Source organism: Onychostoma macrolepis, chromosome 22 (genome assembly GCF_012432095.1).
Source record: "Onychostoma macrolepis isolate SWU-2019 chromosome 22, ASM1243209v1, whole genome shotgun sequence".
Taxonomy (NCBI): Eukaryota; Metazoa; Chordata; class Actinopteri; order Cypriniformes; family Cyprinidae; genus Onychostoma; species Onychostoma macrolepis.
The window spans coordinates 1,110,035-1,134,848 of NC_081176.1; the positions used below are offsets into that span (position 1 = coordinate 1,110,035).

General features: G+C 35.5%; 1 protein-coding gene, 2 long non-coding RNA genes and 1 pseudogene across 4 annotated transcripts; 2 read left to right on the forward strand and 2 right to left on the reverse strand.

The window, feature by feature from the left end:
* Positions 1–1,124: 1,124 nt before the first annotated feature.
* Positions 1,125–12,380, reverse strand: LOC131531267 (zinc finger protein 239-like; annotated as a pseudogene).
* Positions 6,404–8,317, forward strand: LOC131531327 (uncharacterized). The gene is made up of 3 exons (XR_009268641.1): positions 6,404–6,469; positions 7,429–7,522; positions 8,031–8,317. It is a non-coding gene; the product is annotated as an uncharacterized LOC131531327 (long non-coding RNA).
* A 1,635-nt stretch (positions 12,381–14,015) lies between the features above and the next one.
* LOC131531328 (uncharacterized) lies at positions 14,016–15,908 on the forward strand. Its single transcript, XR_009268642.1, has 3 exons — positions 14,016–14,150; positions 14,460–14,543; positions 15,781–15,908. It is a non-coding gene; the product is annotated as an uncharacterized LOC131531328 (long non-coding RNA).
* Positions 14,982–19,344, reverse strand: LOC131531273 (gastrula zinc finger protein XlCGF7.1-like). Of its 2 annotated transcripts, XM_058761953.1 has the most exons (5): positions 19,317–19,344; positions 18,392–19,074; positions 17,729–17,851; positions 17,070–17,300; positions 14,982–16,505 (listed from the first exon to the last, which is right to left on the reverse strand). In XM_058761953.1, exons 4-5 carry the CDS (start codon positions 17,116–17,118, stop codon positions 15,661–15,663), a joined length of 894 nt encoding a protein of 297 aa, XP_058617936.1. In that variant the 5' UTR covers positions 17,119–17,300; positions 17,729–17,851; positions 18,392–19,074; positions 19,317–19,344; the 3' UTR covers positions 14,982–15,660. The 2 variants fall into 2 exon arrangements, with proteins under 2 accessions (XP_058617936.1, XP_058617937.1); XM_058761954.1 differs by lacking the exons at positions 18,392–19,074; positions 19,317–19,344 and having other exon boundaries at positions 17,729–17,986.
* Positions 19,345–24,814: the final 5,470 nt, after the last annotated feature.

The window sequence follows — 24,814 nt, forward strand, 5'->3', positions numbered from 1 at the left end:
TGGGGTTTCCCTTTAGCTGACACCCGAGCTGGTTGCACATGTTGACATTGGAGGCATGCCCATCCATTGTCATGCAGACCACACTTATGCCACATGCATGCAATTCCTCCAGAGCATGGACAACCAGGACCTTCTGTGTGTCTGGTGACAGAGACTTTGTGAGGTAGTAGGCAACGGGAGCTTTCCAATGACCCTGTATGCCTACCACCATAAAAACAAACACCTCCATCAGTCTCATCCATGCCATTCCCCATATCCAGACATTTTCTGGGTATAGGGATTGTACTGGACATGTTTTTTGATGGCCATGACATCCAACATGAGGACCACAGAGCCATTTTTAGCAGGGTCTTCTTCACGTCTTCTCTGCAACATGTCCAACATCACTGTGTTGAGCCCAGGCTTGGCATCCACTGATTGCATCCACCTTTACAAAAAGAAGATAAATAGATATTTAAGTGCTTCAACCCTTGGATCCCTATTTTGGGTACTTTTTCATTTTTTTTTCCAAGACTTTCAAAAAAATTTGAAAATAGCACATACACGCTCAAAACTTCTACATCAGTTCCCTGTTTGTTGTACATTATGTAGGGCTGAAGTGTTTTAAGTATTTTAACCAGTATGTTTAAAAAGTGTAATCAAAAAAAACATGTACTACACCATAGGTCAGTAACAGGCGGACCGCGGTCCGGGTCCGGACCCAGAAGCCGTCCCATATGGACCCGGGTCCCGGACCTACAGCCAAAACAGAAGGTTAAGATTTAAAGCCTGACAGGGCGCTTCTATTTCACATGGTGCAGCTTTTGTAGTCTTTACGGTAGTGGACTCCGGTCTGAATCCGTGAAGGCTTGTGACATAATGAAATAAATACCAAACGCTAATTTCTAATAAATCAAATCTATATCTAGCAGATCAAGGTCAGCTCTAGAGCTGTTTGGGTGCAGACGTGCGAGCAGTGATGAGAGCAGAGAGCACAGACAGATGAAACTTTCAGTGGGTGAAAAACAATGGCATTTTCAAAAATTAGGAATCATCCCACTTACATCTCCACCAAGGAAAGTAGAACTATTTTACTATTTTTGACAATCCGAGCGCCCTCAATATAGCCAAACAGTTACTAATGTAGACAGACAGACAGTCAGGTGTGCTGTTAAATATACTGTAGTTTATTAGGCATTTAAAATATTTATCAATCAATTTAAATATGGAAACCCTCAAAAGCAACATTTCATGGGTTTTAGATGCAACCAAAATTATGAAATTAGTCATTAGTGGTGCAAGAAAAATCAATAAACAACAAAAATGAACAAAAGTTTAACACTTGAAGCAAATATAAAGTAAAAGTGGTAACGAATGAGATCTCTCTTTATTGACTAACAAGCTAAAGTGAAGATGGATCAGATGCAAACCTACATGAAAGCATGTCTTATCTGTCTATCTATATCTGCATTTTGTGAAATACACCGTAAGTTAAATCACCCTCTTTTTCAGCTTAGTGAAGAACATTTTAAACCTGTAAAAACCCTCTACAAATAAGCATTAAAAGAACATTGTGAACATAAAATTAAACTCTAAAAAGCATAATATTATAATTTATATCATAAAGCAAAATTAAACTTTATATATTGTCCCTTAGGGAGAAATTCCATCTTTAAGTTGATCTCAGTCTCACAGATGAAACTGCTGGTCTTGAAGATCTTTATTCACTTTGAAAACTGTAGATGTGGTTCTGTCGCTCACTCTGGCTGGTTAGGACAGATCTTATTACTCAAGAATCGTGTCACATTTAGCGAGGTTTAAACCTCAGACTTGAAAGTGATGGATCTATGATCTTCTTACTGTGTTTGTTTTTGTATGCCTACGTAAAGCTGATGAATGACAGAAACTCTTCCTGCATACAGTGCAGTGATACGGTTTCTCTCCAGTGTGAATCCTCTTGTGTATTTTCATGTTTGCTGACCGACTGAATCTCTTGTCGCAGTGTGAACACTTGTAAGGTTTCTCTCCAGTGTGGATCCTCTGGTGCAGTTTCAAATGATCAGCTGTAATAAAAGTCTTCTCACACTCAGAGCACTTATGATCTCTCACACCAGTGTGTATCTTCTTATGAACTTTTAAACTCTGCAGATGTGAAAAACTCTTTCCACACAAAAACATGAATGTGGTTTCTCCTTTGAATGAACTTTCAGGTGACTCCTCAGGTTGGAAGCACACGAAAATGTTTTTCCACATTGATCACATTCATGCAGTTTCTCTCCAGTGTGGATCCTCCTGTGCATCTTAAGGGTTGCTGATTGTGTGAAACTCTTCCCGCACTGATCACATTTGAATGGTTTCTCTCTAGTGTGGATCCTCATGTGGTTCTTAAGGGTTGTTGATACTGTAAAACTCTTCCCACACTGATCACATGTGAACGGTTTCTCTCCAGTGTGGATCCTCATGTGGTTCTTAAGGCTTGTTGATTGTGTAAAACTCTTCCCGCACTGATCACATGTGTTTGATTTATTTCCAGTGTGGATTCTCATGTGGTTCTTAAGGGTTGATGATTGTGTGAAACTATTCCCACACTGATCACATGTGAATGGTTTCTCTCCAGTGTGGATCCTTGTGTGTTTCTTGAGGCTCTTCTTGCTTGACAAACTCTTTCCACACTGAGTGCAGGTGAAACTTTTCTGGTCTCTTCTCAGTAAAGAAACTCTTTCAGTCTGTGAGTGAGTTTTTTCTGTAGTTTTGACATGATGATGTTTCTGCTCTTCACTCTCCTCAATCTCCTCCATCAGACCTGAAGGAATGAAGGGAAAAGTCACAATATAAATTAATCATAAAAATAAGATAAATGTGAAGTGAAAGCAGATATGATCCGTTTTATGCATTTTACTATATTAGAAACTAAAGGCAAACTCAGGTTTCTGTAGTGAGAACTATTCAATGTTTGATCAACTCCATAATTATCTCAGATAATATTAACATTTATAACATATAAAATAAAGGGACAATTCTGAAAGAGTTTCTCATATGTCATATGGATATTTACATTTATTTTACTAAAAACTTTGTTATTACTTACTAATTTTAAATGAACAATTAGGGTGCTTTCGCACTTGGTTCGCTTGCCTGGGCCGAACCAGAGTTCGATTGCTCCCCCCTGCCCCCACTGGACTGTGTTCATGTTATTTTATTTGGGTCTGATCTGTGGTTTTCAAATCGCTGGTCTACAAAGAAGAAAGCCGTGTCTAGGCTCTGCCCTGGTAGGGCTGTGTCGAACTATTCGTTAGACTGGTTGTTTGATGAAAAGCGTTAAGAATTCCTAAACCTGCAGCAGTGGAGGACTATTATTCTGCTGCGTGAAACTGCAGAAGAACTGATGATGGCACAGTTTGATCTTCGGCTGACCAATCAGCAGAAATAAGCATTTAATTCCCGCCCACATGTACAAATCGAATATTCAAACTGTTTATTATTTTTTCCACCCCTGAATGAAAAAAATAAAAATTAAGCTGAATTCTTGTTTTTCGTTTCTTGGGGGAAAAAAAAAAAATTTAAAAACGAAAAAGGAGCCATTTTTCTCATTTTAATATGAAATCATAAAATGAGTGAACGAATGATTAAAAAAGGAGGACTGAGCCTTTAAAGGAACACTCCACTTTTTTTGGAAATAGGCTCATTCTCCAACTCCCCCAGAGTTAATAAGTTGAGTTTTACCGTTTTGGAATCCATTCAGCCATTCACCATGGCGCAGTGATATTACGTAGCGCCTGAAAGTAGTCCCCAGCTATATTATAACTAGGTACCTAGTTATAATATCACTGCACCTCCTGCGGCCATGGTACGGCAGCAAAGTTCCTTGATTATTACGCCGGAATGGGAGTATAGTTCCTAATCATATCGGCCTAGAAAATCGCATATTTTCATTTTCCGCCGGTCTTAGTACACGATATAACTACAGAAGAGTCAAGTTTTAAATAGGACAAATATCGAAACTCTTTGGTCATTTTTGAACGCGATGTTACTGGTCTAATCGGATTCAATGATCTATGCTAAGCTATGCTAAAAGTGCTATCGCCAGATCCAGAGATCAGCTGAATGGATTCAAAAACGGTAAAACTCAACTTATTAACTCTGGGCGAGTTGGAGAATGAGCCTATTTCCAAAAAAAGTGGAGTGTTCCTTTAATAATCTGTGTAATCATTACAATGATTATTAATAGCTCAGTCCTGCTTCTTTTTTTCTTTTTTTTTTTAAATAGTAAAGGACTTTCCATTCATAGATAACTTCATCATATAAAAACAACAACATATAAAAAAAAAAAATTGATTTTAAAATGTGTAAAGGTCATGTTTTTTCAACGAGGTAAAAGCTTTTTTAAAAATCTATTTGTGGCGGTCAGTTTTGATATTGTGGTAGGCCGCCACGAATAAATCAATGTATGGGAAACACTGTAGTTATCTTCCTTGGTGTGAACGGGCCTTAAACATACACTGTAAAAAAATTCCAGCATGCAACTGTAATATTTCACAGTAAATTACATTATTATCGTCACTTTACAAGCTTTTACTGTGATTTTCACAGTATAATACCGTATTCGGGAATTTTACTGTGAAAATAATGTAGGCGGAGCAGTTACAGGAAACTACTGTAAATTCCTTCCCGCCTCCGCACGCTGTGTTGTCTAACTGAGCTCTCTCGTTTCTCATCCAAGTCCAACGGATTCAGCGGTAAGTGTTGAAATGTCAAATTAAATGCCTTTTTTATCTGATAGTGCATGTAATTTAAAAGTATTAACCAAGTAGAGTTAGTTGTAGGTTCTGTTGTCACGTTGTTAACGGTTAGCTTACTTGTGTAGGTTTGAGCGCACCAATTTTTTTTTAACCATAAACAGACATTGGTTGTAATAATTGTACCGTATTAACTTAGTAGCTAACTGTGAGACATTAGTTCATTTTTGGAGGCTCAGTTCGAGGAAAAAAAAAAAAAAAAGCAATTCTCTCAACTTTTGCTTTTCTTAGTGCTAATAGCAATCTCTTTCCCTTATTAACGTTAATAATTTTCTCCCCTGCAGTGTGTGTGATTCAGAGCAGCCTTTGTCTGCTCCACCAACTGAAAAATTAAGTGCATATATATGCATGATATATTTGGTTAATACTTTTAAATTACATGCACTATCATATATATGATAGTGCATGTAATTTAAAAGTATTAACCAAATAGTTAGTTGTAGGTTCTGTTGTCACGTTGTTATCGGTTAGCTTACACATATAGGTTTGAGCACACCATTTTTTTAAAACCATAAACAGATGTTGGTTGTAGTAATTATACCGTATTAATTGAGTAGCTAACTGTGAGATATTAGCTAATTTTTTGGAGCCTCATTTCAGAAAAAAAAAAAAAAATGTCATTATCTCTTAACTTGAGCTTTTCTCAGCACTAACAGTGATCTCTTCCCCTGTGTAGCTTCTCTCCACAGAGGTGACCACTGGGGAATAAAGTTGTATGTTAGGTAAAATGGCCTTATGATCGTTATTATCAACCAGAGAAATTATAGTGTTGGGGATTATAGTAAAGGTAGAGTAAATTCATCTAAAATGAGTAACGTTAACTGGGCTTCTTCATATTTTTCTTCCCTGCTGTTTGTGCGATACCAAGCAGCCGCTGTCTGCTTCGTCAACTGAAAAATGATAAATTGATAAAGGTAAGGGACTATTTGTGCACAAATTTTGACTCTGCTACCATAGGTACAGAATATTAACAGTTGAGTCTTATTGTACTCTTATTCTATTGATATATTATTTTGCAGCCTTGTGCTACAGCTACAGCCACAGATGGTTAAGGGACGGTGATGCTACCAAGAACCCCTAGCTTGCTTTATTGTTCATGGTAATGTTGTCTTTCTCATTTTTATTGTATTTTCAACCGTCAAGTCATCCACAAATTTGTTGCGAGCAGTTTCATGTAGGAACTATTGTCTTTCTACAGATAGTTTCTACATGAAACTGCTCAGAATAAGGTCTGTGGATTATATTGGTCATGATTTCTGGAAAAAGACATTGCTGCAGAGTGAGAATGGTTCTGACTATAATACTAATGATGTATTTATTTAATTTAAAGGATCTAAATATAAACAAAAAGTTTGTCTCACCGCCTGAAGTCAACATAAAAGTTTTAAACCTGCTATCACTTCTGAACTGAATCATTTGGTCTTGAATTTTTTTTTAAATTTGCAACTGTTTTGGTTTTAAAAAATAATAATAATCCATTATGAAAATGACAGATTTGTAATGTCAAAACTGTTAAGTGATTAGTTGTGTTAAGTATTAGTTATGTATTATTTTAATAATGAACACACTGGTTTGTAGTGCAAACAGTTTTACCATTTACTTGTTATTATTCTTGTTATTTCCCTACAGCGGCTAATGAACCGGAAGCCTCACACATTTACAGAAAATGGCTTCTGTCTGCATTGAAAAATAAGGTGAATTGCAATTATTTTCTTTTAAAATTAGCCATCTAAAACTCAGTAGTTATAGTATGCCACCACCCTACTCTACTTGTGTCTAATTTCTTAAATAAATAAATCTTGATTTCATAGTAGGGGTGTCCCCGACTAAGGATTTTCATAGTCGAATCAGAATTTTCAAATCTTGCTGATAGTCGACTGATAATCGAATCATGTTTGGGGGCGGGTTTACATTACCGAGAGTCAAGTCAGACATTCGACAGTCATAACTGATGTTAACACACAGGGAAAATGTGTTATGGACGCCTCACAGATCCAAAAATAATGTTTTATGTTTTGATGAAAAGATAGCATTAAATGTCAGCGAAACCCTAAGAATTCACAACATTTTTTACAATAGTGTTTTACAATAGTGATTAATGTTCTGTATTTCTGTTTTGAGCTGTGCGTGCTGAAGATGACCAGTAGAATGAAGCATTTGATAGCAGGTTTATAATCAATGGGATTTAACTCATCATTTATCTTAGAATTTAGAATACGCTTCATTATTTACACAACATAACGTTATATTACTATCTGCACAAAATGCCCTGAAAGCATGAAAGCTCTGAATTAACTTTGTGGACGCGTTCTTGCTCCTCTGTCGGACATGGATTATGGAAAGTAAAACTTAAATCTATAGGGGTGGTTGGATTTATTCAAGTACGTTAAAATATTTATTTAAAGCTCCCTTCTTTTCAGATTCTTATTTACAGCATCTTATTAGGCTGTATATTAACTTATTGGGAGAAAACCTAGTTCTATGTGAAATCAAGACATTTGAGCACCCCCATACAGCCAAAATGGCATGACCATAACACCTCTGCGACTATTCGACTGTGAGATTGGAGGAGCCTGATTCGAATGCCAATCAAAGCATCGAATCGTCGACTATTCGGGGTCACCCCTAAACAGTAGATCTGTTTCTGTTCCAGGTGACACAGTGAAGACGAGGGCATGGATGCTGACATTGGACGGTCAGTTTGAAGTATGCTGAAGATGCTTCTTGCACTCTGGAATTTACCAAAGGTAATTTCTACATAACATTATATTTGAGGGCTTGTTTTTTTATTTGGTGGATTAAACAAGGAATGTTTGGATGTGTTGGGATTTTGCGAGCCGCGCAGGACCACAGCAGCCAAGTGGTGACGACCTCCTTCTCCCCCTCAAACAAGTGGTGTGGAGACCAAACAAGCTGTGCTGGAGACCAGAGAGGAAGCTATTTTTAAAAGGATGCTCCATCCTCTGCAAGCAGTACATATAAAGTTATGTACACAGTTGTGTGCAAATGCTTTGGCTGGATAAATCACACACCTCTACTTTGTTGCAGGACTGTTCTCGACTGTGTGTTTGTGATGGAAATGTTTTTAAGCTGCTGTTATTTAAATGGTTAGGGTTAATATCACCTTGTTCTGTAACTTTTTGGTCTGTACTGCAACAGCAGTGACCCACTGAATGTGGTGACTGGGAACTGACACCTTTTTCATCCAACCTGAAAGAAACTAGCAGCTTTCCTCTCTGCCTTTTTTGTTTATAGGTACTTCTTGGGCATCAATCCAAAGAGGCAGAGAGGACATATCAACCAGCAAGTCTGTACACTGATCAGGAAACTCATTGAGTTCGAATGGATGTCAATCTAGTGTGCAAGCAATGTTCCAACGACAAAATGGACAAAATCAACTCTGGCTTTGTGTTAAGCTAGATGTAGTCATGCAGTAAGATGATCACTGAATATGTTATATAGTGTGTCCTGGCTCGATGGAGAGAAGCATGACCGTCTGAACCTCTTTGCTGGAAAGTTTAAACAGAATTTATTAAACTGCAAAATAAGTGTGTACAATTGATTGTTTTTGTGTTTATTTGAATTGAACACATATTTCCAGTGTAATAGGTTATTGAATGGGTTAACAGATAAAATGCAAAAATTACAGTATTTTATAATACATTAAATGTACATTTTAAATTAACAATACATTTTAAAAACACAATACTGGCTACTGAGTTGCATTACTATTACAGATTACACTGTAATTCTACAGCAGAATACTGCTAAATTGCAGTAATTTGATGGCATTAACTATGACTTCACAGCTAAATACAGTAATTCTACAGGAGCATACTGCTAAATCACAGTATGGAATAACTACTGTGAAGTCACAGTATACAGCTGTCATTTCACAATTATTTACAGTCAAAATTATACAGTAACTTACTGTGAAAGTAATGCAACTAGTAGCCAGTAATTTACTGTGAATTTACAGTCAAATTTTTTACAGTGTAATATTAAACACAAAGATGTTTGCCAATATATCATGCATCCCTGCTTTCTAGAGTATGATGTGAAAATCTCAATCCATGTTGACTGCATTCATCAAACCCTGTTACCAAAGTAATAAGCAAAATAATTTTACGCTATGAAATACAAGTTTATCTAAAAATAAAGGTCCTCGCACACTGAGTCCGAAACTTTCGTATTCTTCATTCTAAAAATGTGTCACACACAGAAACCTTGCACAGAGTCCGATGCGTATCAATTCATCCGTTGCGGAAAAAAATAAATAAAAATCGCAAATCAATACAAAATTGAGTCTTCAAGCAGTGAGGATGATTTTGTTGTCCCCTCTTCTTAAGAAAGAGGAAATATTGGGTCAGTCCAATCCTGAAATATAGAGATTTCCCCCTCCTTATTAAGGAGCTGAGGGATTATCCCGGGCGATTCAAAGTTTACTTCAGGATGTCAGTAAACTTTGATGCTTTGCTAGCATTACTGGAGCCATATATTTAAAAGAACATCTCCAATTTCTGTGAACTCAGTGCGCAAAGACCTTTACAGTGCTTTGTGCTGCGAAACGAAGTGGATGAACTTGAGAGGCAATTGTGGATGTTGGCATTCACTTGTATGGTGGCTCTGAACTGTCAAAACACCTCTCAAAATTCTTGCTACGGAATGCGAAAAACTCAGAAAATCAAACCCAATCCAATTTTTTTTATGACGGACAAAAGTTTCAGAGGCAATGTGTAAACGTGATTGACAAAACATGAGGTCGTATTTATTTTTTAACGTGCAATGACCTTAAATCTGCCACACTTATCCATTTCTGAATTTGGTTCAATTTTAATACATTTAATGTTTATTTACTGGGGGGAAAAAAAAAACAGCAAACATCAATTTCAGGGTTTTGAAGGGTATGTCTAGACATGTCCCAGAATCTTTGGCTTTCTGATGCTGACAAGCAGTGTGAATGCTTATCAAACCTCCTTTCACATTTGATCAAAACAAGAAAATGAAAGACAACTGAATTTCAGGCCCTATTTTGTAGCCTACGCTTATAAAGTCTCCCCTATATTATTTATGTATTTAACTGTTTTTCCACAACTTCACAAAGTTTTTTCTTTTTTTTCTACCATAACCACTAAATCTGATGAACCACTTGAAGCTTTATATTCGTATTGTTCTTCAGCCTCATTGATGAAAGATCATGAATAAACTCCAACCTGTTTGTTCTTCAGTTTGATCCAGCATTTATTTCTGAACTGCAGTGGGAGGAGCTTCACTGAAGGTATGATTGTTGTGGGAGGAGCTTCACTGAAGGAGGAGTGGATCTGCCAAAATGAAAGATAAAGCAGTTACTGAGTTTATATTTTTACATTAATTCACACAATTTAAGCATATGTTCAAATATCAATCCATTTTAAGTAAATTAATTGCATTTATATTATAAAAGCATTTTATAATATAAATTCTTTTTATTTCTTAAATAGGCTATTTCATCCACATATTGTATTCCTACTTTTCATCTTACCTTTCATTAACATATATATATATAACATAATATAGTAAAAACTAAGGAGGACAGCATTTAAAAGATACCAAATATTAACAACGAAAGAAAAGAAAAAGAAAATTAACTTTGGAAAATAAATGGACAATTTTGCAAGAAACAAATAACCTATTAGTGGCGTTACTTAAATATAGTTAATTTGACAAATTGTATTTGTTTATTGTGTTTTAGCTTTGTGTATAAAGCATGGTTTACTACAGATTTATGAAATAAATTGTGTTATGATAAATACCTATAATGTCACTATAACTGACTCATTCCAGAATTGTGGGTACATTTCAAGCTGAGAAAGAAAACCAAAAATAGGAATATTTATTTATTTTATTTTATTTTCATATAACACACTTTAAATGTAATATTTTCCATTTTGCTGATCTTAAACTTTTAAGATTTTAAATATTTATTCTGAAAATCAATGTACTACCAGAAAAATCTGTCAACTCTGTTATAGACAAATTGGGTCAAACATATACAGTTAACAAATGTACCACAATTTAAAACCCTGTCCTCTCTAGGAGAGCATCTGTCTCTTAATCCATTACGATTCAATTCACTCCACTAACAGAGTTGACATTTTCCACCATTTTGTGCCTTAGCTCAAGATGCTAACCCTCAAACCAGAAACCACATGGCATGTCTAAAACATAATTTTATGGATTTACATCATATTATTGTTTTTAAAAAGTGAAATGAGAGATTCACTGCAAAATCACAATAACAGATTTGACAAATAATTAATCTACTATTGGTGTATCCTAAACATTTTGTACAAATGAATGAGAATAAAGAATAAAGACATACATCAATGCCTTCCAAAGATTCCTACCAGAGGAAGTGACAACACTTGGTGCAAGTCACATGTTTTTTTTCTATGAATGCTTTAAAGATTTGTAAGCCTTTTTATAACCGAGGTAACAGAGCTGACCAGAATGTAGGGACAGACACAAAATGCATTTTTTTTTATTAATGAAATTACAAATATTACAAAAATTTGATATTTTATGCAATTGTTTATGTAACTAAAATAGAGTAAACACAAAAATATGAAAATTAGACTTAATTATTTAATGATAATTCAAGCTGATTGTATGAATCAGGAGCCAAAGACAGTCAATAATCTTTCAGTTATTATTTTCAAGACAAAATGGCCCTTAATATACTTAAAAGCATTGTTTTGGTGATAGCTTAATATAATTTGTGTTATTATTCAAAACGTTGTAATTAATATACTAAAAATGATCCTTTAGTAAGATAAACTTAAGATCATTTAAGTGCACTCAACTGTGCTATTTTGAGACACCATGAATATTAACTAAAATGCACTTTTAACATACTATCTTTGTATTTAAAAATATATATTTAGCTACCACTAGTAGTACACTTGAGTGTACTAGTGAATGAAAGATGGGTTCAAGTGTACTACAAGTGCTAACTAAATACATTTTTAAATACAAAGATAATATGTTAAAAGCGCATGTTAGTTCATATTCATGGTGTCTCAAAACAGCTCAGTTTAGTACACTTAGATTATCTTAAGTTTATCTTAAGTACTAAAAGATCATTTTTAGTATATTAAGTACAAAATTAGTGCACGAAAATAGAGCACTTTAAGTACATTATTTTTTCACATAAGTCTGTGGACAGCAATAAAATAAGCTTAATGTGGCAATTAACAGATCTGAGGTCACCAGCATAATGAATGAGGTGAAAACAGGATCTATTGACATGAAATAAAGAGGATTTTCAGCAGCTGATAATATTGATGAGACTCAGACTATAAACACTCATTAAACAAGCCATTCAGGATCAGCAGATCAGCTCACTTTGTTTGCTGGTATAAACTCTTTGTCAAACATTGTGATTTGTCCACGTGAATGTGAATATAGTCGACGTTTTATTAGTAGTTATCATTTTACCGATTCTTGTGTGAAGAAAAACACACACACCGTAAAACCTTCTTTTTAAAGTGCTGTAGTTAGCAGATACACAAACAGCGCCGGATGAAACCATTCAGAAAAAAAAAACACCGTAAAATATTGATGAAACAAACTGAGTAACGTGTATTTTACAATTACATAAAATAGCGTGAACTGCTCACCTCAGAAACCTCCACACTGGCGCGCGTGAGTGATGACGTCAGCACCGCGAGGCGAAACCAATATCAAAACCGCGCCAAATCCTGATTAAAAAGGCAACGCTCTGTCAAAAAGACAGTCAGGTGTGGGGTGAAGTATAGTTTATAGGCATTTAAAAGCTTTATCGAGAAATGTGAAAACCACAATAAGCAATCATAATATTTCATGGCTTTAGGTGTTTTAGATAATGATGAAATGATTCAATCTTGATGCAAGAAGAACCGGCAGACAATAAACATGGACAACATTTTTTTATTAAATCAGTCATTCTTGAGACATGGGACAAAACATGTCCAGCAGCTATCAGGTTTTAAAAATAAAAATATTTTCAATTGTGAATGTTGTGGGGATTAATAATAGAATGTATTTAACACAATTATCCCTTCAATTTAATTGTATCATTATTATGTGAAATCTATTCTCACTACATCTAAAACAGCGTGTCCACAGAGAAGGGTTCGATCATTCATATGCTATAACATGGACAAAATTGTTTTTTTGTTTGTTTTTTTATGATGAAAAATACCTTGTTCTATCAAAAGTAACAGTATATTACTAAGTATAATATTTAATATCAAAGTGTGGTAGTTTTTCAGTGACACATGCATGCTTAATAAGGTTTCAAAGTTGTGTCCCAACTTTTTGTCAACACCGTCAGACATTCATTAAAATGTAATAAAATCAGGGAATATCAGGGGCAGCTGTCACTCTATAGGACCCCCTCGCCACAATCCTCCTCTGCAGAGTACATCAATCTCAGTAGATTTAGAATATTTTAAATTAATATTTAAGTTAATATTTCCTGGTCACAACCATGATATGTCAACACCATCTTCCAATTTCTGAGGACATTATTTGAAATATTTAGATCATTTTATTCTCCTGAAGCAGGTTCCATTAGCATTAACAGAAAAAAAAAACAATGTCTTGTACATGAACGCCAAATTTTTCGACAGCGTCAGATGTCACCAACGTCAAATTTTGTGTTCCAATAATGTATCAAAATACTTAAATGTGACTCTTGAAATAAAAACTTTCTAAACAATAACATATTCACTGTTTGTTGTGTTTGTTTTAATACAATTGATTGATTCATATTTGATAGTTAAAAAGACTACAAATTCAGGTTTTCGTCACCACCGTCAGATGTGTCAACTCCGTCAGTTCTGTCTCCTCCATCAGAGGAATATTTTGAGTAAAGTTAGGCCTGTTAGGCGCAATCTCTTTAGACAAAAAATATGTATTTTTTTAATATAAAAAACCGATGAGCTATATCCAGTGCACGATAATGTTAGCGAATTAAATTTTAATGAGTTAAATTCTATTTCGTTTGCTAGAATTAATTTGACTCGTCTTTTTCAACGAGTGATTGCTATTGAATCATAGGAGTAGGACTGCGCTGGTGGCGCCATAAACATAAGGTGCGTTCGACTTCATGCAGCACTGCGCAGACCGATCAGCAGCTGACTTGAAGCAGTGCATGCCGGTTAGAAATTTAGTCCGACTTGAACTGGAGCCGACGTCACGTCACTGCCACGTGTCGCATCAAAGTACCGCAAGAGTGTTTCGAGGGCAGCCGACTCACTCAGCTCGCGCAGTTTCTCCAGAGCGACTGCAGGAGTGCTGATGATGACACAGCTGTTTCATGATTGGCCAAATTCACCACACGACAACAATGAAGTGTGTTTCTAACATCTTCAAATCCAATACTGCTCATAAATCTGTGTTTTTAGAACAGTAAAAGCTTTTTACTGTAGTCGCAATGTTATATTGAGTCACGTTTATCATAAAACACTGATGAAAGCATATATACTGTAACCCCCACTTTATTTGCATTTAAATAGTATATATTGACGTTGAACTTTATTCTTGAACAGATGGCACTGTATTAAGCAGTATATAAAAAGTGTTTCTGTTGCTCATGAAAACATTTCTGAAACATCTGTTTATTTGACAAATATTGCATTTTATTCACTTCATCTGTGATAGAGTATGCAAACACCACGTGAGCGTCACTAACGGGAGCAGAAAGCTGGCAGATCAAAAGGGTGGACTTCAGGAGGCAGACACACTGTGAGTTTAAAAGACCCATCTCTTTAACCTTCCATACACATGACACACTATCACATTTCTATAATTCAAATCTCTTAAAGGATCTTTATGCTGCACCAATCCAGTGTTTGTACAGTTTTTTGCTGCTTTGGGCGCATCATCATTAGAGTGACGTGAATGTCCATGGCGGATTACTTTTACTCTGCATTTAACCCACCCTAATCTAGCCTACTGCTGAAATTATTGATCAGCCGTCATTGTTGTTGAGAGCCTGTGTGCGGCATAATATGTGCATTATATATGCTGCGTTAGCTGTAACAGAGATGTGTAAGATGTGTACATGTAGTTTACAGTTGCTTACTGAAGGCCCTGACTGAAACCCCATAGTACGCCACTGTTCATATTTGATTATATAAATCTCCTGTTTAAAAATAGGAAAAAAAAAATATATGTGCTAAAGTTTTATATAGTATAATTATATGCAATATGGTTATGTATATAACTGTTTATAATACACATTTTAAAATTGTATTGCATACCTGCTGCTGCCATAATAAAGACCCATTTAGAATGTTTACGTGCTTTTATTCTCTTTCTGCTCCCACTCGCTGTGGTGGAGCAGTTATGAAGTATTGTTCTTATAAATACTTTCCAGCCTTTCAGAAATAATATGCATGCAAATTACAGTGAAATGCAACAGTTACCGTACAGTGTTCGGCAGTTCTCAAAAAGGTATTAAACATTGAACTTTGAGAATTGATTTCTTCTTGTAAACTCAGAGATGTGAATTCGGACAGCAATTAAATGATCACACGACCTTGGTATTTGTCAAAAAACAGTAGGTAATTCGACCAGGAATTTTTACAGGGGTGGTGAGAGATAAACACCGACATTCTGGATTCGGCCGGCAATAAAATGACTGACTACCCCCTGTAAATGGTGAAAATAACTTATGTCCCCTTGAGAAGTAATTACCGTCCGAATTGGGCTTTTCAATTGATCTGAATCTCACAGATGAAACTGCTGGTCTTGAAGATGAACTTGATGTTGTGTGACAAATTTAGATTATGTTTCTTATGACAGATTAATATGGAAGGGATCCAATGTCGCAGTTTAAAGCACTGTACCTGAAGATGAACTACTTAATGTGATAGTGTATTTTATGACTTCGTAGAGAAGAGAAATTAGTGAAACTCTTCTCGCATGCAGTGCAGTGATATGGTTTCTCTCCAGTGTGAATCCTCTCATGTGATTTCAGATGTGCTGACCGACTGAATCTCTTGTCACAGTGTGAACACTTGTAAGGTTTCTCTCCAGTGTGGATCCTCTCATGTGATTTCAGATGTGCTGACCGACTGAATCTCTTGTCACATTGTGAACACATGTACAGTTTCTCTTCAGTGTGAATCCTCTCATGTGATTTCAGATGTGCTGACCGACTGTATCTCTTGTCGCAGTGTGAACACTTGTAAGGTTTCTCTCCAGTGTGCATCATCTGGTGCTGTTTCAAATGATCAGCTCTAATAAAAGTCTTCTCACACTCAAAGCACATATATTCTCTTACACCAGTGTGTATCTTCTGATGAACATTTAAACCCTGTAGACATGAAAAACTCTTTCCACAGAAAGAACATGAATGTGGTTTCTCCTTCGTATGAATGTTCAGGTGCTCCGTCAGGTTTGAAGCCCTCAAAAATGTTTTGCCGCATTGATCACATTCATACAATTTCTCTCTAGTGTGGGTGTTTATGTGTCTCTTAAGGGTTGCTGATTGTCTGAAACTCTTCCCGCACTGATCACATGTGAATGGTTTCTCTCCAGTGTGGATCCTCATGTGAACATTAAGATTATGTTTGTCTGGCAAACTCTTTCCACACTGAGTGCAGGTGAACCTTTTCTTGTCTCTTCTTTTCAGTAAAGAAACTCTTTCAGTCTGGGTGAGAGATTTTTCTCCAGTTTTGACATGTTTCTTCTCTTTCAGATCTAAAATTAAAGTTAAAAAAGTTACAATATAAATAAATAATAAAGTCAGAGAAATGTGACAGAAAAGCTGACGACGGCTAGACAAAATTATAATAATTTTCACACATTTTTACAAAATGATTCAATGACCTGATTCTATATATATATATATATAAAAAAATACAGACACAAATCCAATGTTTGTGTAGTGATAACTATTCAAAGTTTGATCAACTACACAAATATAATATTGCATTATAAATATAATCTTAACACTAATATACTATACTAAAAACTTATTAGATCATTAATAACTATTTTAAACTAATTAACTGATCAATATTTTTCACTCAACACACAGGCAGAGATATAATTTGAACGTTTCAGTCTCTATGTTGTACCCTGAGATAGAAAGTATTGTCTATACCATTTGTTGCTTTTACTTTTAACTTAATTTTTCATTTTTTACAACTCTTTTGTAAATTTAGAAAATTTTTCTACTATAAACACTAAATCTGATGAACTACTGATTAACTTTAATTGTTCTTCAGTCTCATTACTAAAGCATCAAGAATAAACACCAACCTGTTTGTTCTTCAGTGTGTTTCATTCTGCAGGGTTCTGGATCTCTCATGTTCTCTCTGTCCTTCAATAAACTCTGTCTCTGCAGATTTCACTTCTTCCTGATGCTCTGATGCTCGTCTTCACTTGTAGACTGATGGGAATATTCCAGCATTTATTGCTGAACTGCAGTGGGAGGAGCTTCACTGAAGGTGTGATTGTTGTGGGAGGAGCTTCACTGAAGAAGGAGCAGATCTGACAAAATTAAAGACAAATCAGTTACTGAGTTCACACAATTTAAGTATTTATGTTCAAATAGCTATATATTTTAAGTAAATTAATTGCAAAGTGTTTTAGAATAATCCACAAATTATCTTTTTTATTTCTAAAAGATTTCATCCACATATTTTGTTCCTACAATTTATCTTACCTCGCATTAACATAGTCAACAAAATATAGTAAAACCTAAGGACTACAGCATTTAAAATATATACTAAATATAAACAATGTAAGGGAAAAAATGGAAAATAAACAAACTTAGGAAAATACATTTACAAATTTGCAAGAAACAAATAACCCACCAGTGGATTTTAACTTAACTTGTATTTATTTATTGTGTTTTAGTTTTGTGAATAAATCATGGTTTATTACAGATTATTTAAAAATGTTGTTATGATACTTACCTATAATGTCACAATGAATAGCTGATCGTGATTAAGTCTGTTCACACCTCTAAAATGAGCTTAATGTGGCAATTTACAGATCATCAGAAGTCATCTGCATAATGAATGAGGTGAAAACAGGATCTATTGACATGAAATAAAGAGGATTTTCAGCAGCTGATAATATTGATGAGCCTTAGACAATAAACACTCATTAAACAAGCCATTCAGGATCAGCAGCAGGTCATCTCTCTCTACAATATATGCTGAAAGCCTATAAAAGTGCTCTAATACTACTATTATTTACCAAATGATACAGAAATGATACCAAAAATACCAGTAATTTAAAGATAACGACATAGACCTTTATTGACTAACAATATAGCAAAGCATCTCAAGAGGATAAGATGCAAACCTTATAACAATATATCTTACATCTTTGTTTACTAAAATACACCACAAGTGGAAGAATAACTAGTTGTTTTAGAAACAACAGTGATGGTCAAATTAAAAACAAATCAGCATGTTTTTCAGCTTCCTGAAGAAGAACAGTTTGAAACTGTACATAATTTTCTTCATAAAAGTGTAAACATATCAAGTTATACATATGTATCGCGAGAAAATTAACACAATATTACAATTCATATCATGAAGCAAGAACAAAAATTTTGATATTTTTCTTACAGGAGGAACTCCATCTTTGAATTGATCCAAATCTCACAAATGAAACTGCTGGTCATGAAGAAGAACTTAATTCACTGTCATGACAAATTTAGATGATGATTCTTATGACAGATTTATATGGAAGAGATGCAGTGTAGCACTTTAAGAAATGGACCTGAAGGTAACCTATTTAATTTGAGTTTTTTTATGACTGCATAGAGAATTTGTATGAGTGAAATTCTTGCCACATGCAGTGCAGTGATACGGTTTCTCTCCAGTGTGAATCCTCTCGTGTGATTTCAGATGTCCTGAACAAGTCAATCTCTTGTCGCAGTGTGAACACTTGTAAGGTTTCTCTCCAGTGTGGATCCTCTGGTGCCGTTTCAATTCTGTAACTGTAATAAAAGTCTTCTCAAACTCAAAACACATATGAACTTTATCATCATTATGTACTTTCTGATGAACTTTTAAATTTTGAAGCAGAAAAAAAAAAACTTTTTACACAAAGAACATGAATGTTGTTTCTTCTTTGAATGAACTTTCAGGTGACTCTTCAGGCCTGAAGCCAACAAAAATGTTTTGCTGCATTGGTCACATTCATGCAGTTTCTCTCCAGTGTGGATGTTCATGTGGTCCTTAAGGTGTCCTTGTTGTCAGAAACTCTTCCCGCACTGATCACATGTGAATGGTTTCTGTCCAGTACACTGTAAAAAGTGAAAGTTGACTTAACTAAAAAAAATTGAGGAAACCCATTGCCTTCAAATTATTAAGTACATAATAATAAAAAAAAAAAAAAATAATAAAAAAAAAGTTAAGTGAACTTGACAATTCAATTAACTTATTTTTTAATTATCATTTACTTAAAAATTTTAAGGCAACAGGTTTCCTAAATTTTTTTAAGTTAAGTCAACATCACTTTTTACAGTGTATGAATTTTCATGTGAACCTTGAGATTCCATTTGCTTGTCAAACTCGTTCCACACTGATGGCAGGTGAAACTTTTCAGTAAAGAAATATGTTCAGTCTGTGAGCAAGATTTTTCTTTAGTTTTGATATGATGTTTCTCCTCCATCAGATCTATATAAATGAATCATAAAAAATCTGAGAAATGTGACGTGAAAGCAGACAATGGCTACACAAAATTATGATCAATTTGATCCATTTTTCTAAATTTCTTTCCATGAACAAGGCACACTGATCTTCAAATTCTTACTTTTTAAAATAAAAATAAAAAATCCTTCTGACCTCAATTTGTATCTGTCACTTCTCTCTTCCTTCTCTGCTAATGTCTCCACTGCTAAAAGGACACAACAAAATTAACAATTCGTCTAAATCTCGGAGGCTCTTTAAAATGTTTTCCTCCCTCCTTTGTCCTCCTCCTTCCACTGCTTCATCAACTCTAACAGCTGACAACATTGCCACGTTCTTCATTAATAAAATTACAACCATCAGCACACAATTCTCCACACCACAAACTGTCAAACACATCTTACCAGCAAACATACTGTACACTCACTTGTGTCCTTTTCTCCACTCTCCGAGGCAGCAGTCTCCAAACCCATCCTTTCCAGTCCACTTGATCCTATTCCATCTCATCTCCTTCAAGCCATTTCTTTTGCAGTTGTAAAAGGCATCTCAGAAACTGCACTCCAATGGTTTGAGTCTTACCGCTCAGATAGGTCCTTCAAGGTATCTTGGAGAGGTGAGGTGTCCAAGTTCGCAACATCTAGCTACTGGGGAGCCTCAGGGTTCAGTTCTTGGACCACTTCTCTTCTCTGTCTACATTACATCACAGGTTCTGTCATTCAGAAACATCGCTTTTCATATCAGTGCTATGCTGATGACACTCAACTACCTTTCATTCCATCCTGATGATCGAACGATAGCTGCTCACATCTCAGCATGTCGAACAGAAATTTCTTTCTGGTTGAAGGTCCATCACCTTCAACTCAACCTTGGCAAGGTATAATTGCTTGTGGTTTCAGCAAACCCATCATTTCATCACAATTTCACCATCTAGTTAGGTGCATCAACCATAACACCTTCAAGGACAGCCAGGAATCTTGGAGTTGACTGACGATCAGCTGCATTTCATTGACCACATTGCTAAAACTGCCCGGTCCTGCAGATTTGTTTATACAACATTAGAAAGATCAGGTCCTTTCTGTCGGAACATACTACACAACTTCTTGTTCAAGCTCATGCTCTGTCCAAGCTGGACTATTGCATTACTCTCTTGGCAGGTCTTCCAGGCAGTTCTATTAAACCTCTACAGCTGATCCAGAATGTGACTGCAAGATCAGTCTTTAACATGCCAAAAAGAATGCATGTCACACCTCTGTTCATAAATTTGCACTGGCTACCAATAGCTGCTCGCATAAAATTTAAGGCATTGATGTTTGCCTAAAAAAACACCACTGGCTCTGCACCCCTTTACCTAAATTAATTACTTCAGAGTTATGTGCCCTCTAGAAGCTTACATTCTGCAAGTGAATGGCACAAGAGCTCTTGTTCTGCCTCAGACAGAACAAGAGTTTGAACAAGAAGTTGTGTAGTATGTTCCGAACAGAAAGGACCTGATCTTTCTAATATTGTACAAACAAATCTGCAGGACCTGCCAGTTTTAGCAATGTGGTCAGTGAAATGCAGCTGATCGTCAGTCACAACTCCAGACACAACTCCACCCTTGAAGGTGTTATGGTTGATGCACCTAACTAGATGGTGAAATTGTGATGAAATGATGGGTTTGCTGAAACCACAAGCAGTTACACCTTGCCAAGGTTGAGTTGAAGGTGATGGACCTTCATCCAGCAAGAAATTTCTGTTAGACATGCTGAGATGTGAGCAGCTATCGTTCGATCATTATTGTGCCATCCCAAAGAGGTACAAAATCACTTTCACAGACTTTTACATGAACTCTTCCCACCTGGTGGAATGACCTGACCAACTCAATCCAAGCCATCTTCAAGAAACTGCTAAAAACACATTTATTTTATCTACACTTGACCATCTAACACTATAGTACTCTCTATTATATTTGTATTCTATCTACTTGTTTTCTTTTCAGTTATTAAAAAAAAAAAAAAAACTTGACCCTCTAACAATAGCTTCCTCTATTATTTTTCTATTCTATCTATTTGTTTTCCTTTTAATTATAATAACAAATATTTAACTTGACCCTCCAACACTAGCTCTATCTATTCTATTTATTTTCTGTCTAATTTTAATTCTATTAATTTATTATAACAAAAAAAGCAAAGCAAAACAAAAAAAGCCTTGCTACGTGCACTGCATTGGACTAACCGGGATTTGCCACAACACTTATATATTGTTGCTTTTTTGTTGTTGTGATTGCTTCTATTTCTCCCTTTTGTTTCGGATAAAAGTGTCTGCTAAATGATTATATGTAAATGTAATGTAAAACATCAAAGGCACAAATCCAATGTTTCTGTAGTGAGAAGAACTAGTGCTGGGCGGTATACCAGTTCATATCGAGTACCGATGTTTATTTTTGATGATATTAATTTTTAAAATACCGCAATACCGGTGTATGTCATTTAAACAACGTTCGGAATATGACACTGTTTGAGAGGGGTGCCTTTTCACTATTGCACTGTGGCAAGGGGACAGCTGTATGTGTTACTAAGTGTGAAAGATAGAACAAGTAGAACTTGAACTCAGCCACAAATATTCACCGCCCCTGCATCACACACACACACAAGCGCGACTTAGGCACAAGATTTAATAACTTTCAGACCCTTTTAGCAGCTTTTTTCCATAGAATATACATACTGACAAACCTTAGCTATGGTTCAGTTGGAAGATGTCTCCAGTACTGCCTCGCGAGTGCAAGGTCTGACTCTCCCGGCGCAGTGTCACCTCTCTTGGCGTCTGTTCTGTGCAGTGAGCGGTAGAGAAGCATCACTTTCAGCTGACTCATCAATAAATTATTACAAAACAGCGTTTCCAAGCACCTGTCACTTACTGAGTGTTTGGAATTATAAATATGAGCATAGTTCATCAGTTAATATTATGCACTTTTTTGTTTTTGTTTTTTTAGTTTGTTACTCAGACCAGACAGAGCACTGCATGAGACAAAGTTGATTTTATCAGATGTCGCGATTATAAAACAGAGTGACTCCTGGTTAACATGTATTAATGGGTCGTGTTTAGTCACTATTTAGTGTGGAATTTTTCTACAATATTCACTCATCATGACAGTAAAATAAGGCATTCTAAGTCAATCTACTGCAGTATCTCCTCTCTCAATCAGTAGAAAATGTGGTTGCTGCTCGTCTTTATTTGTAGGCTGATGGGAATATTCCAGCATTCATTGCTGAACTGTAGTGGGAGGATCTTCATTGAAGGAGGAGTTAAATGTTAAATGTTAAATGCTGTGAAGTAAATGACCTCTTATTAATTTATAGGCATAGGAAGATGGAAAATATAGGGGGGAAACCCCACACAATTACCAAATATAAACAATGTAAGAAAAAAAATGAAAGAATAAACACAGAAATGTAATTTTACAAATTTGCAAGGTACAAATAAACCACCAATTAATTGAGTTTAACTGAACAATTTGTTTTTGCATGTTTTAGTTTTGACATAGCTTGCGCAGATTCATTAAATAAATGCTGTTATGTTACTTATCTATATCGTGTAATGTCACAATAGCTGATCATGTTGTTTGCTGAAGTCTGTTGACATCAATAAAATGAGCTAAATGTGGCAATTTATGGATCTGAGGTCATCAGCATAATGAATGAGGTGAAAACAGGATCTATTGACAAGAAATAGAGAATATTTTCATCAGCTCTGATAATATTGATGAGCCTCAGGCTATAATCTTAAACATTAAACAAGCCATTCAGGATGAGCAGCAGAGTTATTCTGAGTGTTTGCTGGTAGAAACTGATTGTTAGAGTCAGAATATATGCTGAAAGCCCATTAAAGTGCTCCATTAAAAAATATTACAATTATTTCTCAAATGATACAGAAAAAATACCACTAATATAAAGACATTGAAAACTATCTTAATCAGACATTATGATTTGTCCATATAAATCTAAATATACCTGTTTTTCTAATAACTAGTGATGTGACATTTGAACCGAGGTGTCGGAGCTCGTGTCGAGAATAAATGGGTGAGCCACATGAAACCACGATTCGAGGCTTGTGTTGTTAATGTAGAAATCACGTGACAATTACGAACGAGGCCTCGGTTTGTGTGGAATACGTCATCGTTTGGTTTGAGTGTCGCTTTCGGATAAAGGGCGCCACCTCAAAACTCGCGCCTCCTTGTGTGTGTTGTGGTGTTTCAGACAGGTGTCAGGAGTAGTAGCAGAAGTAGAGTGTCACAGAGTTGTTTCATATGTGTTGCATTATATTAGGTTAGAATAGTTATAGCATATTGTTGTTATTAATTATATTAGCTATATTATATATTACTGTTATATTAGTTAGATAAGATTAGTTGGATTGTTTTGGATTTTTGGATTTGGACTGGACTGCTTGTTGATTTGGATTGCCCTTTTGGATTTGTTTGCTTTTTGTGACATCTTCCTTTTTCTTTGTAAAGAAGCCAGCAAGAAAGAGGAAATACTCCCCTGTCTGGTTGTTATAGTTGCTCACAATAAGGTATGTGTAATTGTTATATTTTATCTTTATTAATGTCTTAATACAATTATAATCCTTACTGTAAAATCTTTTTATGTCTATTAATTCATGTGTCAAGGTGAAATGCTTGCTGTGCCTGAAGGAGCTGACATACAATAATAACACCTCCTCCATGCTCAGGCATTATCGGGCACTGCGTGAGCATGCACAACTAGTAACAATCCACACACTACTCAAAATAATCTTTTTTATTTCATTTAAATCATGTATTTTTTTTCCTACAATACACCATCATTGTATTCTGTTATAGATTCAAAAAAAGAAATGGTGAATGGGGTACTGGTGAACATGGTCATCAATGACTCCCAACTCTTTTCCACTGTGGAAGTTGTTGGGTTTAGCATGCTGCTCAATTATCGCTTTATCATGTTTGTCTCACTTTCACAATGGTTATAAGCCAAATCGAAACGGAAACTAAAGTCTGATTGGTCTCACAGCTCTACTGCTAGCTCACGTTTAATTTAAGTCCATTTCCCAGCAAGCTCTTCAGGCGTTTTTCTTTCGATTTCGATTTAAAGGTGTTATTGTTATAATGACGTCAGGTAAGATTCAAAGTGGATACATGTACATATTTAACATTTCCTCAATGATGTATGAAGTGTTAATGAAATATTAGCAAACAGTTCACATTTGCTTTCTTCGTTTAGTTTGTTAAATAATATTTCACTGCGCTTTTACATTTGTTTAAACTCAAAATTGCTTGCTGGGTTGTGTCATTTAATCAAGAGTTCAGATAAAACTGATTCAAAATTCAGTCCACATAGA